Below are 13,604 nucleotides of genomic sequence, written 5' to 3'. Positions count from 1 at the left end.
TTTTCCTGCTTTGAATTTTGAACAGTCCATATATAATAAACTTAAAGTGATTTCAGTATTAAAACAGAAAATTAAGGTACCAGTAGTAGAGATAGGAGCTTCGGCCGACTGCATGGACTTACAAGCTGACTTGGCTGTATACTTGTGGCCTATGCTAATCAGCTTTGGTTCCAGCAGGGTCAAGCTGGATAAACCCTTGCTAATATTGATTTTTTTTCAGTGAGACTAAAAAAAGTGTTTGAGCACAATATTAAATTCTGTATTTCTGTATTCTGGTTTATATCACACAATGTGCTTGAATGCTTAGATGCTAAACTCTCACCTTTTCTACCAGCCGAAACGTACTTCAAGTCATCAAGTTCACACAGTCACTGATTTACTTACGAAAATGAATGAAAAATATAATAATTTGCGAAAAATGCAACATTTTTCTACTTTGTGATCATGATTTCTGCAAGCATCTGCATTGTTAAGTTCTTTTTTTTGTTACAGGAGAGTGATGCCTTTCTTAAGATGGATCCAAACATGGTTGCCAAGGAGATTGTGTCATGTCATGATTCTGATAAAGATGGGTTCATCACTATGGAAGAATACCTAGTGTGGACGGTGAATAATGTGCTCTGTGATGATTTCCTTGACCTACTTAGTCAGGTAAGATATTTTTAGCATTTCAAGGTCATTTTAAGGCCATTTATGTTTATTTTCTATATCACATTGCAGTTAAAGCTCTGCCAAGTTATTCTAAAGGTTTATTAAGGTTGAAAGGTTGATTTTTCAAAAAAAAATTACAGAAATGTTTATTAAATGCTACAGTATGTCCATTAAAGAATATGTCATTGCAAGGTCAAGGATTTTGTGTATATGTGTGGAAAATCATTGATAACAGTGTGATATAATTTATATCACTCACTGAAGAAGAAAAAGTGTTGTAAATATTTTTAAGTTTTATTTGAAATTTTATTTGCATTTCACATGTAAAAATGTTCAATATTTCAAACTTTTCAAGGACTTTTATTTTATGTTTTCCTAACACAAAAGTATACATGTAATTTAAACTTTTAACTATAACAGTATGCATTAATATGGCATTATACCACATGGTTAAAGGTGAAGGATAAATCAGTGGATTATTAGAGATATAAATGTATGTTCAATGTACTTCATAATATAGCTATTTTTCATTCTTTGTAACAGATTTGCCATGTAGTTCTTGGTCTTAAACCTGAAACTCCTGAAGAAGAAGGGAAGATAATTCTGTAAGTTTTTATTGTTTTCCTTAACCAATTGTTATGCTGAATGAAAAGGCTTTCAAAGTAGTCATTTTGTGCTTTGGTAAAGTGTCAACATTACCAATGCAGCTTAGTCATTTAGTCAATTCACCCCTGGAACCTGCGGACTTTATGTATAGGATTTGCTTAGATTTGAATTTCGAATGATTCTTCAAATGTTTGAGAGATTTCAATATCAAATTACAAAATACATGTACAAAAATTGAGCTACCAGTAGGATAGAGCCTATACTGGTTGCAAAGGATATTCCAGCAGGTTCAGGATTAAGTTAGAGGAAACAGTTGTGGTTTTGAACCCACCAGAGACTTCATATTTTTATGTGAAGAAAGTATGGAGCTCTATTCTCAGGTGCCTGTTGGTGCTTTCTAAATTTGCTTGGAGGGGCACCTTAGATCATACAATACAAGTACAAGTACATTTTTGGAAAGTTGGGGGAGGGGGGCAACAACAAAAAAACAACAACAAAAAACAAAACAAAAAACAGCAATAATTGAGGCTAACATGTTGTTTAGAAAAATGGAATGTTGAAATGCAATTGAGTTTGCTATGATACCATCGTTTAATGTGAATGATTTAATGTTGTATTTTATTTTTCCAAGATACAAACAATATTTGTACATATGGTCTGCAAAAAAAAAAAAATATTTCAAATCTGTTTATCATAATCCAGGGATTGGTTAGCAAGAGAAGATAGAAAGAAAAAGAAAGTTGGACAAGTGTGGTACCTTATTTCAATACAGTGGTGGAATGCATGGAAAAGCTATGTCACATATAAAGTCACGGAAGAAAACGGGGTGATAACGGAAGCACCTGCACGCAGTAGTTCTAACGATGCTCGTCATAGATTACTTACACAGTGTAAAAATCCGACAGGATGTCTACCGTGGGACGATGAAAATGTAATAATGGTGAATGTTAATAAAACAAACTCTGTATGTGAGACACCTTTGGTCGGAGATTCGCGAGAATCTTCCAATCAGTTTAATAGTCATACGTTTCCAAGGACGTCACATTCGTTGACGAGTACGCCTAAAAAGTATAGGTTATCTCCAGAAGTTGAGCACAAGACGAGGAGCCCGAGTGCATCCCCGAAGTTGAAGAAAAGAGTGGTTATTCCACCAAAACCTAGTAAAATAGACAACAGCTCCCTTGTTATACCAAATCAGTATAAGGTAAGTGCTTGGTTAATTATACATTTAAGTCTTGTATCAGGACGTTATTATACTATATGTTCCTCTACTCTAACTTATAATTGAGCTAGTTTAATTGGACTGATTGAAGAGAAGTGAGGCTTTCTATTATTAGAGTTTTCTTTAGCTGTCTCATTTATAATTGACCTCTGTAGGTGCCGATGCAAAATTTTTACACAAATGTTCATACACAGAGTCATACTTGTATGTCACTGACCAAGACAAATAACATTAGCATGGTTCTTTATTGTATTATTCCCTTTTTTATCAATTTAACGAAGTTCTGCTTGGTTTAAAGCAGTGAGAGTTGTTGAATGCTCTGTCTGTGTGACAAAAACCATTATTCTTCAAATGATATTTACAAATTATTCAAATCTTGATCACTGGTAGCAGATATTGAATATTTGTATGAAATTAAACTGTATAGTTTTTTACATGGATATATTAGCTACATACATGTTGCAGGTGATGACCTTGACAAATGAGGGAGGTCGATTGAAGAGAGATGTTATGATGGTAGATGGGAAAGATTTTAAATTAGTACCTGAACCAGTCTGGAAGGCTCTATCTACATGGTATGGGGGCTGTCCAGCATTACCTAGAACTGTGAGTACTCCTTTCAAAGTTTTTTTTCTAGCATCAATATGAAAAAAAATGGATCTGTTGGACATACAGTCAACTATCGTTATCTCGACAACGCTTTTTAGCTCGACTATTCGATAAGAATAAGTAGAGCTATTGCAGTCACCCGAGCGTCGGCGTCAGTGTCTGCGTCTGCGTCGGCGTAACCACTTATGTTAAAGTTTTTGTAATAGTTCAAATATTTTCAAAGTCCATTGACATATGGCTTTGAAACTTTGCACACTTGTTCACCATCATGACCCCAACTTGTAGACAGGAGGAGGTAACTCTATCAAGCATTTTGACAGAATTATGCCCCTTTTTGGACTTAGAATTTATGTTAAAGTTTTTGTAATACCTCAAATATTTTCAAAGTTCATTGACATATGGCTTTGAAACTGTTCACACTTGTTCACCATCATTACCCCAACCTGTAAACAGGAGGATGTAACTGTATCAAGCATTTTTTTTACTATCAAGCACTAAGAATATTCGAGCGTTGCTGTCCTACCGACAGCTCTTGTTAAGCCCCTGACTACAAAATTATATGAATAATGATGTTCACTAGCATAATTAGGGTTGACAGCAAAAAGTGTTGTAAGACCTTCTTTATTAGCTCGACTATTCGATAAGAATAAGTAGAGCTATTGTAGTCACCCAAGCGTCAGCGTCGGCGTAACCACTTATGTTAAAGTTTTTGTAATAGTTCAAATATTTTCAAAGTCCATTCACATATGGCTTTGAAACTTTGCATACTTGTTCACCATCATTACCCCAACCTGTAAACAGGAGGAGATAACTGTATCAAGCATTTTGACAGAATTATGCTCCTTTTTCGACTTAGAATTTACGTTAAAGTTTTTGTAATACCTCAAATATTTTCGAAGTCCATTGACATATGGCTTTGAAACTTTGCACACTTGTTCACCATCATTACCCCAACCTGTAAACAGGAGGAGGTAACTGTATCAAGCATTTTTTTTTTTACTATCAAGCACTAAGTATAGTCGAGCGTTGCTGTCCTACCGACAGCTCTTGTTTCGATATTTCGTTATCTCGATGCAATTTTGAAAGTCCCGATTTTCTTCCTTCTTTATCTATATTGGATATATTTGTTTATCTCGATATTTTTATTTTGATATTTTCAGTATCTCGATGTAAAATTTCAGCCCCTAAAGTTATTTTCACACTACTATCCTTTGTTTATCTCGACAAATAATTTTCTTCTTGTGAAAAACACAAACTAGACGATAATTGCTCAATAGCGTGTGTCATTATGATGATTATGTTTGTAACAAGTTTAGCTGTTATTATAAAAGTTAATCTAATTAGCGTGTTGATTGACTTATGTCCAAAATGACCGAATTTTTACGTTCTTTATAAATATTGGAACACAGTATTAATTCATTATGACTTTTAACTGTAAATGAAATAGTGAAAGTATAGAAACGTTATCGTTACAATATTGTTTTACACAAAAAAATCAAACAGCGGTCGAACAATCCCGATAACTTACGGATCAACCACACTAAAAACAATGTTTTCACTATTTTGGTGTATTACATTACTGAGTAAACCTCACTATGTGTTTTTATCACAGACACCCGTATTTCCGCTGGTAAACATCCGCTAATATTCCTTTGTTAAAAATTGACTTTGAAATACTAGGCTTATAAAAAGAAGACATGGAGATATCATAATTTATTTGGCATAAGGTATGCACATGTCTTTTGTAAAAATCAGCTTCTGCCTTGTTCAAACCCTAATATGTTTATCTCGACATTTCATTATCTCGATATTTTTTGGACGGTCCCGATGACTTCGAGATAACGAGAGTCGACTGTATGTTTGTTTATTATAAGCTTGATTGGATCTCACTATGTACTTTATTAGTGATGTTGTTATATGTTGTGAAAAGTCAATCCAATTGTTGACATATTGCCTGGTCAGATAGCCGAGATAGGACATATATTATATATAAAATGGCTATGAATCCTACCTATTTTATGTCATACCTATGCCAGCCACAAGCCATAGAAGAAGACAAACCTGTTTATATATACAGTTAAAGTGATATTATGCACATCAAAGGGTATATAGTGAGAGAACAGCAGAACATCAAAATAAGTTCACATTTTGCCACAATTCCTTTCAATTTTATAATCTTCTTCGCATAAACAATAAATAACTCACATGGCATAAAAATTTCTGTAAATATTCATCGGAATATACCTGTAACGTTCAATTTAGAAAAAAAAGTGGGACAGTCTTTTTATATTATAGGCAGATTTACAATTAGTCCTAAATGTTTTCCATTATCAACTGTTGGTCAATCACCATTATACCATGCAATCTTTTGAAATGTATAGTCAATTCAGCTCAAATTGATAATAAAACAATGAGCATAATGTCTCTTTAACTAAACTCTATACTGCCAGCTCAGGTTATAGGTAGTTTTCACTCCCAATCACGGCAGTGAGCCACATTGAATTTACCAGAGCACAGATCAGTCACTGCATCATTCTAGGCAGGCTGACAGGCTGTTTACCAGTACTAGTAGCTTTCACTTTCATAAGGAACTGATAACTTCTATACATGCCAGAGCAGAGGTACTGTGCAAATGATCGTAGACAAGATTTCATGCATAAATTACAAGGAAAGTGACCTGCAACGTCAAGGAGTAACACCTTGGTGCCTGATTCACAGTCCAACGACTTCCTTTCAGCTCAAAGTTAATATTTGATGTAAAAATCCATCATTCTATCTTAAACATTTACATTGTAAGGCTTAACAGTATTAACAGATTGGCAATCCATACAGTATCATCAGTTGAAATGCTGTTAAAATTGGTTCTATTTTCAGCCTGTAGATAAAATATCCCTCTTGACCCTCCAAATCATTAATTGTTTTCATTGATATCTGTTGCCTCAGATAAAAATGAAAATCTTGGATTTCAAGATTAAACAAATACATCTTTGTTCCTTATCCCATTCATTATCATCAGTTTATTTTTAATTTATCAATTTTAGCTTGATTCAATGTACAAAATTTTATTATCTTTGGAATGATATATACAGTCAGGACTCATTATAACGACACTGTTGGTTCCCAAAGGATATGTCAGTATATCGAATTTGTCAGTATATTGAATTTCATCATTCATCATGTAATGGTATGCTTATTCAATGGTATCTGAACATTATGTATGGTATCTGAACATTATATATTTAGATCTATAATAAACATCTATTATAAAAAGATTTTTGAGTTTATGTTTTCCTTTTATTATACACATTACATATCATAAAAATAATAAAACAACTTTATTAAAATAGTAACAACTAAAATAGCTAAAAATTGATATGAAAATGATAACACTTTATAAAATAAAAAGCAGTCCGTTGACGTTTAGCTGGAAGTTCTGCAATTGTTTTAATAAAAAAGTCACAAGTTTGCAAGTGTAACAAAATTCAGCTGACAACAATACGTTGGTATTGTCATAAGGTGTAACAATCCACTCACCAAGCTACAATACATTTTAACACCTTGCGGCTTTTGTTCACGGCTCTATGATATGCGCGCTTGACTGTCCAAGTGCCAGTTTAACGGGTACCAATTGTATAGAAAATAACACGTTTGGTTTCCAATTTTATTGTGTCGGTGTTGGAATACGAATTTTCCGTTATAAAGGATTTTAATAGCGTTGAAAAAAATTGGTTCCCACTAATTCACGGTCGTTATTTGAATTTGTCAGTATAATGGATTCCGATGTATTGAGTCCTGACTGTATTTATAGGTGATACCAACTGGAAAGGGAGATTTGAACCCAGAACTTGAGCTTTATCCGGTAATGGTTCGGTTATTGAGACACCAGACTCAAGCTCAGCGTCCAGTACAGACTACTTCTATTACCAGTGTGATGACAGGGTTAGGTGGAATGGCAATTAGTGAGTTATTATATATTGACTTTGTAAGATTAGTTTGTTTGTTTTGATTGGGTTTTACGTCACACCAACACAGTATAGGCGACATTGCAGTTTTACTGGTGGATAAAGACCTCAGGTGCCCTTCCGTGCATTACTTCAGGCACAAATAGGCACCTGAGTAGAACCATTGATGTTCCATAACCTAGCTTGATAGCTTCCTCACATGAAAGAATCCAAAGTCCCTGTCAGGATTTGAACCCACAGCAGTGAGAGCGATTGATTTGAAGTCAACAACCTTTGTAAGAAGGAATTGCAATTAATGAGTTATAATATATTGACTTTGTAGGAAGGAATGACAGTCAATGGGTTATAATTTAAGATGGTCCTGAACTGCAAACAGTTTGCAAGTTGAATTGCCATAGTTATGTTTGCTTCAAATTGAGAAAAGGTCAAGGGTTTGGGCTTTGCATTTCTGTATATTAATGTGTCAGAAAATTGGGATTTATTTAGGCAAAAAAGCATAATTATATTGCAACTGATAAATAACATACCTAAAGGTTTACTCACTCCTTTTTCCCAGAATAATTATTCTCATTGAGAAGAATGACCCAAAAATTGAAAAACGTTGCAATGCTTTTAATTAAATTGTGCTTAGAATAGCACAAAAAAACAATTTTCAGTGGATTTCTGAGCCTATTTCTTCATTATCTTTTGCCTATCTTCTTGTTTTAAATGCCCCAAGTGGTCTATGTAATAATTTAAAATTTTATCTTTTTAGGCGTTTGGACCTCAGTGGAGTTCCTTTAAAAGAATTGTTATTTTATTTTCTCACTATTAATAATATGAGCTGCGTCACAACAAAACCAACGTAATGCATTTGCGACCAGCATGGATCCAGACCAGCCTGCGCTTCCACGCAGTCTGATCAGGATCCATGCTGTTTGCTATCAGTTTCTCTACTTGAAATAGGGTTGGTAAGCGAACAGCATGGATCCTGATCAGACTGTGCGGCAGCACAGGCTGGTCTGGATCTATGCTGGTCGCACACCCACTATGTTGGTTTTGTCATGACGCGACTCAATTATTATTGTTATTTTTTCAGGTACTATGAACAGTTTTACAAATCACCATCAACAACCAAAGAAATACCTGGCATTTACAGCGTGTTTTAGTAAATGTCATACCATGCAACAAGTGTATGATTTCCTATGTACAAAATTACGTTTCACAAGAGAAGATTTACGACTGTGGAAAATAAGCAGCAAAGATGAGGTACATTATGTTGAAATAATCAACTGAACTTACATGATTAAGATAGAAATTGAATTTCTTAGACTTTTTAAAGGCTAAATAGCATTACTTACTCCAGTGGAATAACTCCTTATTGGTCCTTATTAACCTCTGGAAAAAAAATCATGAGTTTGTAGAACATTTTGTACGTCAAATAAGTTATAGAAATAAAAGAGAAACTGTTTTATACAGTTAAAGGTTATTTGTTGATAACCACTGATTGGCAGTTTGGCCGAATGAATTTTAGTGATCTCCCTTTAATTGTTTAATCAAATACAGTCTTTGATACTGAAAGCAAAAAATCTTAAGCTAAATCTTATTATTACTTTGCATCCATTTCAAATACTGGAAAGGATAACTCTTGCCTTTACTTTTAGTTCCAGATATTGTAGTTGTCTCCCTTAAATTGTATAAAGAATGTTTTATATTTTTATTACAGAACAATATGATGATGTTGGATGATGAAACATTAACTGTGGAACATGCAGGGATTGAGGACTCACAACAAATTTTAATTGAAGGTAACAGGACAGAAAACTAAATAATAATAATGATAAAAAATAAATCATTTTTACAAAAAGTTGATCATAGTAAAAATATTACTTTCTTTATGAATAACATAAAGTTTATCTGGAATTACAGTTCTTATAAGATTAAGGCATTTACATCCTTACTACAAAACAGGAACGAAAGAAGGCCAATCTGCATTGTTCATCATCTCAGTGCACTAACAGCTTAACTAATTTTAAATAATATAAGGAGTTCAGCCATTACTGCACCAAGATGACAATAGGAGCATTTTTCTATTTGTCTCTACTGTTGGCTAAACAATTAAACTTCTTTTATCCTGAAATCCTTTAAATCACTAATGAATTGTTCCTTGTTTAAAATAAGCCCATTTAACAAAGTTAGTAATATGTGGGTTCATGTATGTTAGTTTAATTAAACAGAAACAATTGTAATTACTGCTATGAATAAATGTCATTTAAATATTATTTGGAAAAAAAAAGAATTTTGATGTATTATAAATAAAGTTCATTAAAATATGATTTTTAAAAAGTGAATTTTAATATATTTTATAGTGAGGAACAAGGATCTGACATGGCCAGAAGAGATGTCACAATTAGCAAAGAACAAAAACATGAAGAAAGATCAAGGTAAAATATTCTGGTATCTCAGAAATTGCTTAACCCATGCAGTAACACAGCAGCAACACAGCAGCATGGCAGAATGGGAAATGTATGAGACTGGTAATCCAATGATTGCTGGCTGCACGGGTTTAAACCCTGTCTGTGTGGGTTGCTGTTGTTTCTTTAAACAAGAAACTTAAGACTTGTTTGTTTTAAGGAACAGATTCAAGAGTGAGACAGTTGAACAAGAACTGATTTTGATTTAGTTCATTTATTTTTGTAATATCTGATACTACTGTCTGGTACCACGTTTTGTGATGGCATTTGTATTTGGTATGCTGAGGACAAATTTGTATTGGGGAAAAAAGTTAAATGAGTGAAATTATGGTTTTGTTATTGGTTCATTAATTGGAGATATTGCTATGTAGTAGATTTTTTTTTGTAAAAATTACATTAATAGGAGTTATTGCTGTATAGTAAAGATGATACTTGTGATATTAATGCATCTTTGATGAATATATGTCAATGATCTTTATTATATGTGATATGATGTTTTATTACAGTGCCGACGGAACCTGGGGCGACAGGTTTAAACAACTTAGGGAACACATGTTTTATGAATGCTGCAGTACAATGTGTGTCCAACACTCAACCTCTCACTAGATACTTTAAAGAAGGCTTTTATCAGTATGAACTAAACAGGTATGGTTATCAAATTTTGAAAATTTGTTGATTCTCAGCTGACAATATAGAGGGTGCAAAAGTATATTAAGCCAGGTCAGACTGTTCCGAGTTATTAAGTTGAATTGGCTTTGAATTGTTACCAAAAGGCATTTTAAATTCATATAATTATCTAAGGTTTAATCAGGTTTTGTCAATATCGAAGCAGACAACAGTGTCGGGCTAGCCTTGGATTGTATTTGTTACCTAGGCCTGCCTGTATGCACCTATAACTAGGGTAGGTAAATGATTGTATTTCTTAAATTGTAAGCATGTCAGCTTACTTAGCTGAATAAAGACAGTGTTAATTTTGTAATTCAGGGGACTCAGATTTGATCCTCGGGCTAGCAAGGTGAAATTTCTTAGTGACAATTGATCTTGTATAAGTTTTGTTTATGTTTAATTGGGTTTAACGTCACACTGACACATTATAGGTCATATGGCGACGTTTCAGCTTTACTGGTGGAGGAAGATATCAGGTGCCCTTCTGTGTATTATTTCAGGCACAAACGGGCACCTGAGTAGAACCACCGACGTTCCGTAAGCTAGCTGGATAGCTTTCTCACATGAAAGAATCCAATCTTGTATAAAGAGTAATGGTTAGTTGTCTCTCAAAGCTGATTTAAAAATATGAGATATGTAGTTGGTCACTTGAGGAGAAATTAGTTATTGTTTGGAATGCTGGTTAGGTGGACCGACTGCCAAGATATGACTAAAAAATATGTCAAAGTCAGCATAAATAGTGCCAGATAGACAAAAAAAAAATTAAACATTAACAAATTAAAAAACACAACATAAAAAAACACAACAATAAAAAAGTGGAAAAAAAACAACATATTTTTTTTCCAGAACAAATCCGTTGGGTATGAAAGGACATATAGCTCAGAGGTATGGGGATCTGGTCAAAGATATGTGGAGTGGTACAACTAAAACAACAGCACCTTTGAAATTAAGGGTATGTTTACAAAATGTTCCCATTATTAATAGAGGGTTTATGCACCTTTGTTTCCTTGCATATTTAATGTTTGAGAAAACATGAGAACACATTAAAAGCCCAAGCTCTCAAGTTGAAGAATTTAATCGGTCAGAGATAATCTGCAGATGTTATTGCATGAAAAAGATGCATTAGTGCTATTCTTGCATAACAGTATAACTCTAATTCTGTAATTCCATGTGTCATTATCTGTTTGTTACTCTATAAAGAAACTATTGTTCATGCTTTCCACATGATATTGTGATGTCATTTGACAGTTATGTTTTGATAATAAAACTGCCGGGGCCAGTGTTTACAATATGCTATTTTTACACTGGCACCCTGATGCATGCATATTAAAAAATGTGAAACAACAGCACACGCTCAGATGATTTTATCTGTAAATGCATGTTTTCTGTTCTGTTAATGTATACCAGCATGTGCAGATTTAATGCAAGTATTTGGTATATTTACCATTATTTCTTATCTTATGCATTATCCAGGTCTTACTCATATATTTTAGAACACATGTATGATACTGGTTTTTTAACACAAGATCCCTTTAAAATATAGTATAGTTATGTATGAAACATACTTGTAAATGCTTGCCCTTATGGGCTTTTTTGAATGTCAAGGGTATAGATAAAGCATATATATTAACCCATATTGGACAACTTATTTTACCTATGCAACCAGTGCAGACCAAGATCAGCTAGTACTTTTCTAAAATCTGATCATGGTCTGCACTGTTTGATATTCACTCAGTACTCATTTAAGATTTTTTTTTCTAAAGTTGATAAATGGGTTTTTTTTCAGATTGAAAAATGGACAAGTCTTTTATCAAGAATTAAGTAGTTTAAATGTTTTAATGTATCTGATATAATTTCTTGTTGTATTACAGTGGACTATAGGAAAGTATGCACCCCGTTTTAATGGCTTCCAACAGCATGACTCTCAGGAATTGCTAAGTTTTCTGCTAGATGGCCTACATGAAGACTTGAATAGAGTACATGATAAACCATATGTAGAACTGAAAGATTCTGATGGGAGACCAGATGAAATTGTTGCTCAAGAGGTGCGTAATTTTCAAATTTTCAGCTGCAATTTTGTGCTTACTGGGTATTAGTTTTGGCATCAGAAAATCAGTTATTGTAAAATAATATTAGACTCTGTATATTATATTTTTATACATCCCCCTCCCAACACACACACTAACACACTTATTTAAAAGGGCAAGTGGGGAAACCAGAAGAAGGAAACAGCCATCTTTTTCATGTCCTGTATCCAACAGAATGCAATGGTTTTAATTTTTTACGCTAAAAATAATCTGATCAAGAGTATGGAGGAACTTGCATATATCTTATCATTTGATAGTGCATTCAGTTTGTTATGATTGTACCAGGGTATCTAAGTCCTATTCTTTGCTATTATCCCAGGAAAGTAGGGGTGATTACAACGGAATGGTGAATAAAAGATTTTGGACTGTTGTCTGTAGAATGAGTAGTTGGTTATAGTTTACTTTGTCTCATATGTATCTGTATTTTAGACATTTTATCATTGAAAAGTCTGTTTAGATAGACTGTATACCATATTCACTTGTATTTTGTAGGCCTGGGATAACCATTTGCTGCGTAACCAGTCTGTGATAGTAGATTTATTCCATGGTCAGTTAAAATCGCAGGTTAGATGTAAGGAATGTGGTCACACCAGTGTTAGGTTTGATCCCTTCAACTATTTGTCTTTACCATTACCCATGGAAAGCTGTATACACCTTGAAATTATTGGTAAGTCTGTATTGTATTGTAATGCATACTGTGAATTCACTTAATTTTGTGTCCATGAAATTTCATGGTTTTGTCACTAAAGGCATTTTTGTGGAATCTTAATTCAATGGATTGTAAAAAAATAATTTCATCTTTCTTTTTTTATGGTTGAAATATATAAATGAGGTTAACTAAATTAATATATATGTGTTGTATGTGAACATATGTAATATAGAACTGTTGATTGTTCATAAAAACGCTTGTGATACATGTATATTTTTATGCCCCCCTTCGAAGAAGAGGGGGTATATTGTTTTGCTAATGTCGGTCTGTCCGTCGGTCTGTCCGTCGGTAGACCACATGGTTTCCGCTGATTATCTTGAAAAGTATTTATCACAAAGTCTTCATATTTCACATAGTGATTGGTCATAACTAGTAGATGACCCTTATTGATTTTGGGGTCACTAGGTCAAAGGTCAAGGTCACAGGGACCTTAAATGTCAAAATGGTTTCCGCTGATTATCTTGAAAAGTATGTATCACAAAGTCTTCATATTTCACATAGTGATTGGTCATCACTAGTAGATGACCCCTATTGATTTTGGGGTCACTAGGTCAAAGGTCAAGGTCACAGGGGCCTTAAATGTCAAAATGGTTTCCGCTGATTATCTTGAAAAAGTATGTATCACAAAGTCTTCATATT

General features: G+C 33.7%; 1 protein-coding gene across 1 annotated transcript in view; it reads left to right on the top strand.

The window, feature by feature from the left end:
- The window catches only part of LOC132722192 (ubiquitin carboxyl-terminal hydrolase 32-like), a 59,920-nt gene that overhangs the window by 27,806 nt on the left and 18,510 nt on the right, over positions 1 to 13,604 (top strand). The window contains exons 9-20 of the mRNA XM_060706641.1: positions 493 to 651; positions 1,195 to 1,256; positions 1,960 to 2,461; positions 2,945 to 3,085; positions 6,897 to 7,047; positions 8,129 to 8,298; positions 8,756 to 8,837; positions 9,399 to 9,473; positions 10,010 to 10,148; positions 11,016 to 11,121; positions 12,041 to 12,214; positions 12,749 to 12,923. Of these exons, the coding sequence (XP_060562624.1) occupies positions 493 to 651; positions 1,195 to 1,256; positions 1,960 to 2,461; positions 2,945 to 3,085; positions 6,897 to 7,047; positions 8,129 to 8,298; positions 8,756 to 8,837; positions 9,399 to 9,473; positions 10,010 to 10,148; positions 11,016 to 11,121; positions 12,041 to 12,214; positions 12,749 to 12,923 (1,936 nt within the window). The remainder of the gene's footprint in view (positions 1 to 492; positions 652 to 1,194; positions 1,257 to 1,959; positions 2,462 to 2,944; positions 3,086 to 6,896; positions 7,048 to 8,128; positions 8,299 to 8,755; positions 8,838 to 9,398; positions 9,474 to 10,009; positions 10,149 to 11,015; positions 11,122 to 12,040; positions 12,215 to 12,748; positions 12,924 to 13,604) is intronic.

Source organism: Ruditapes philippinarum, unplaced genomic scaffold (assembly GCF_026571515.1).
Source record: "Ruditapes philippinarum isolate M1 unplaced genomic scaffold, ASM2657151v2 ctg2842_1_1_1_1, whole genome shotgun sequence".
NCBI classification, from domain to species: domain Eukaryota; kingdom Metazoa; phylum Mollusca; class Bivalvia; order Venerida; family Veneridae; genus Ruditapes; species Ruditapes philippinarum.
This window is presented reverse-complemented; position numbering and strand designations above follow the sequence as displayed.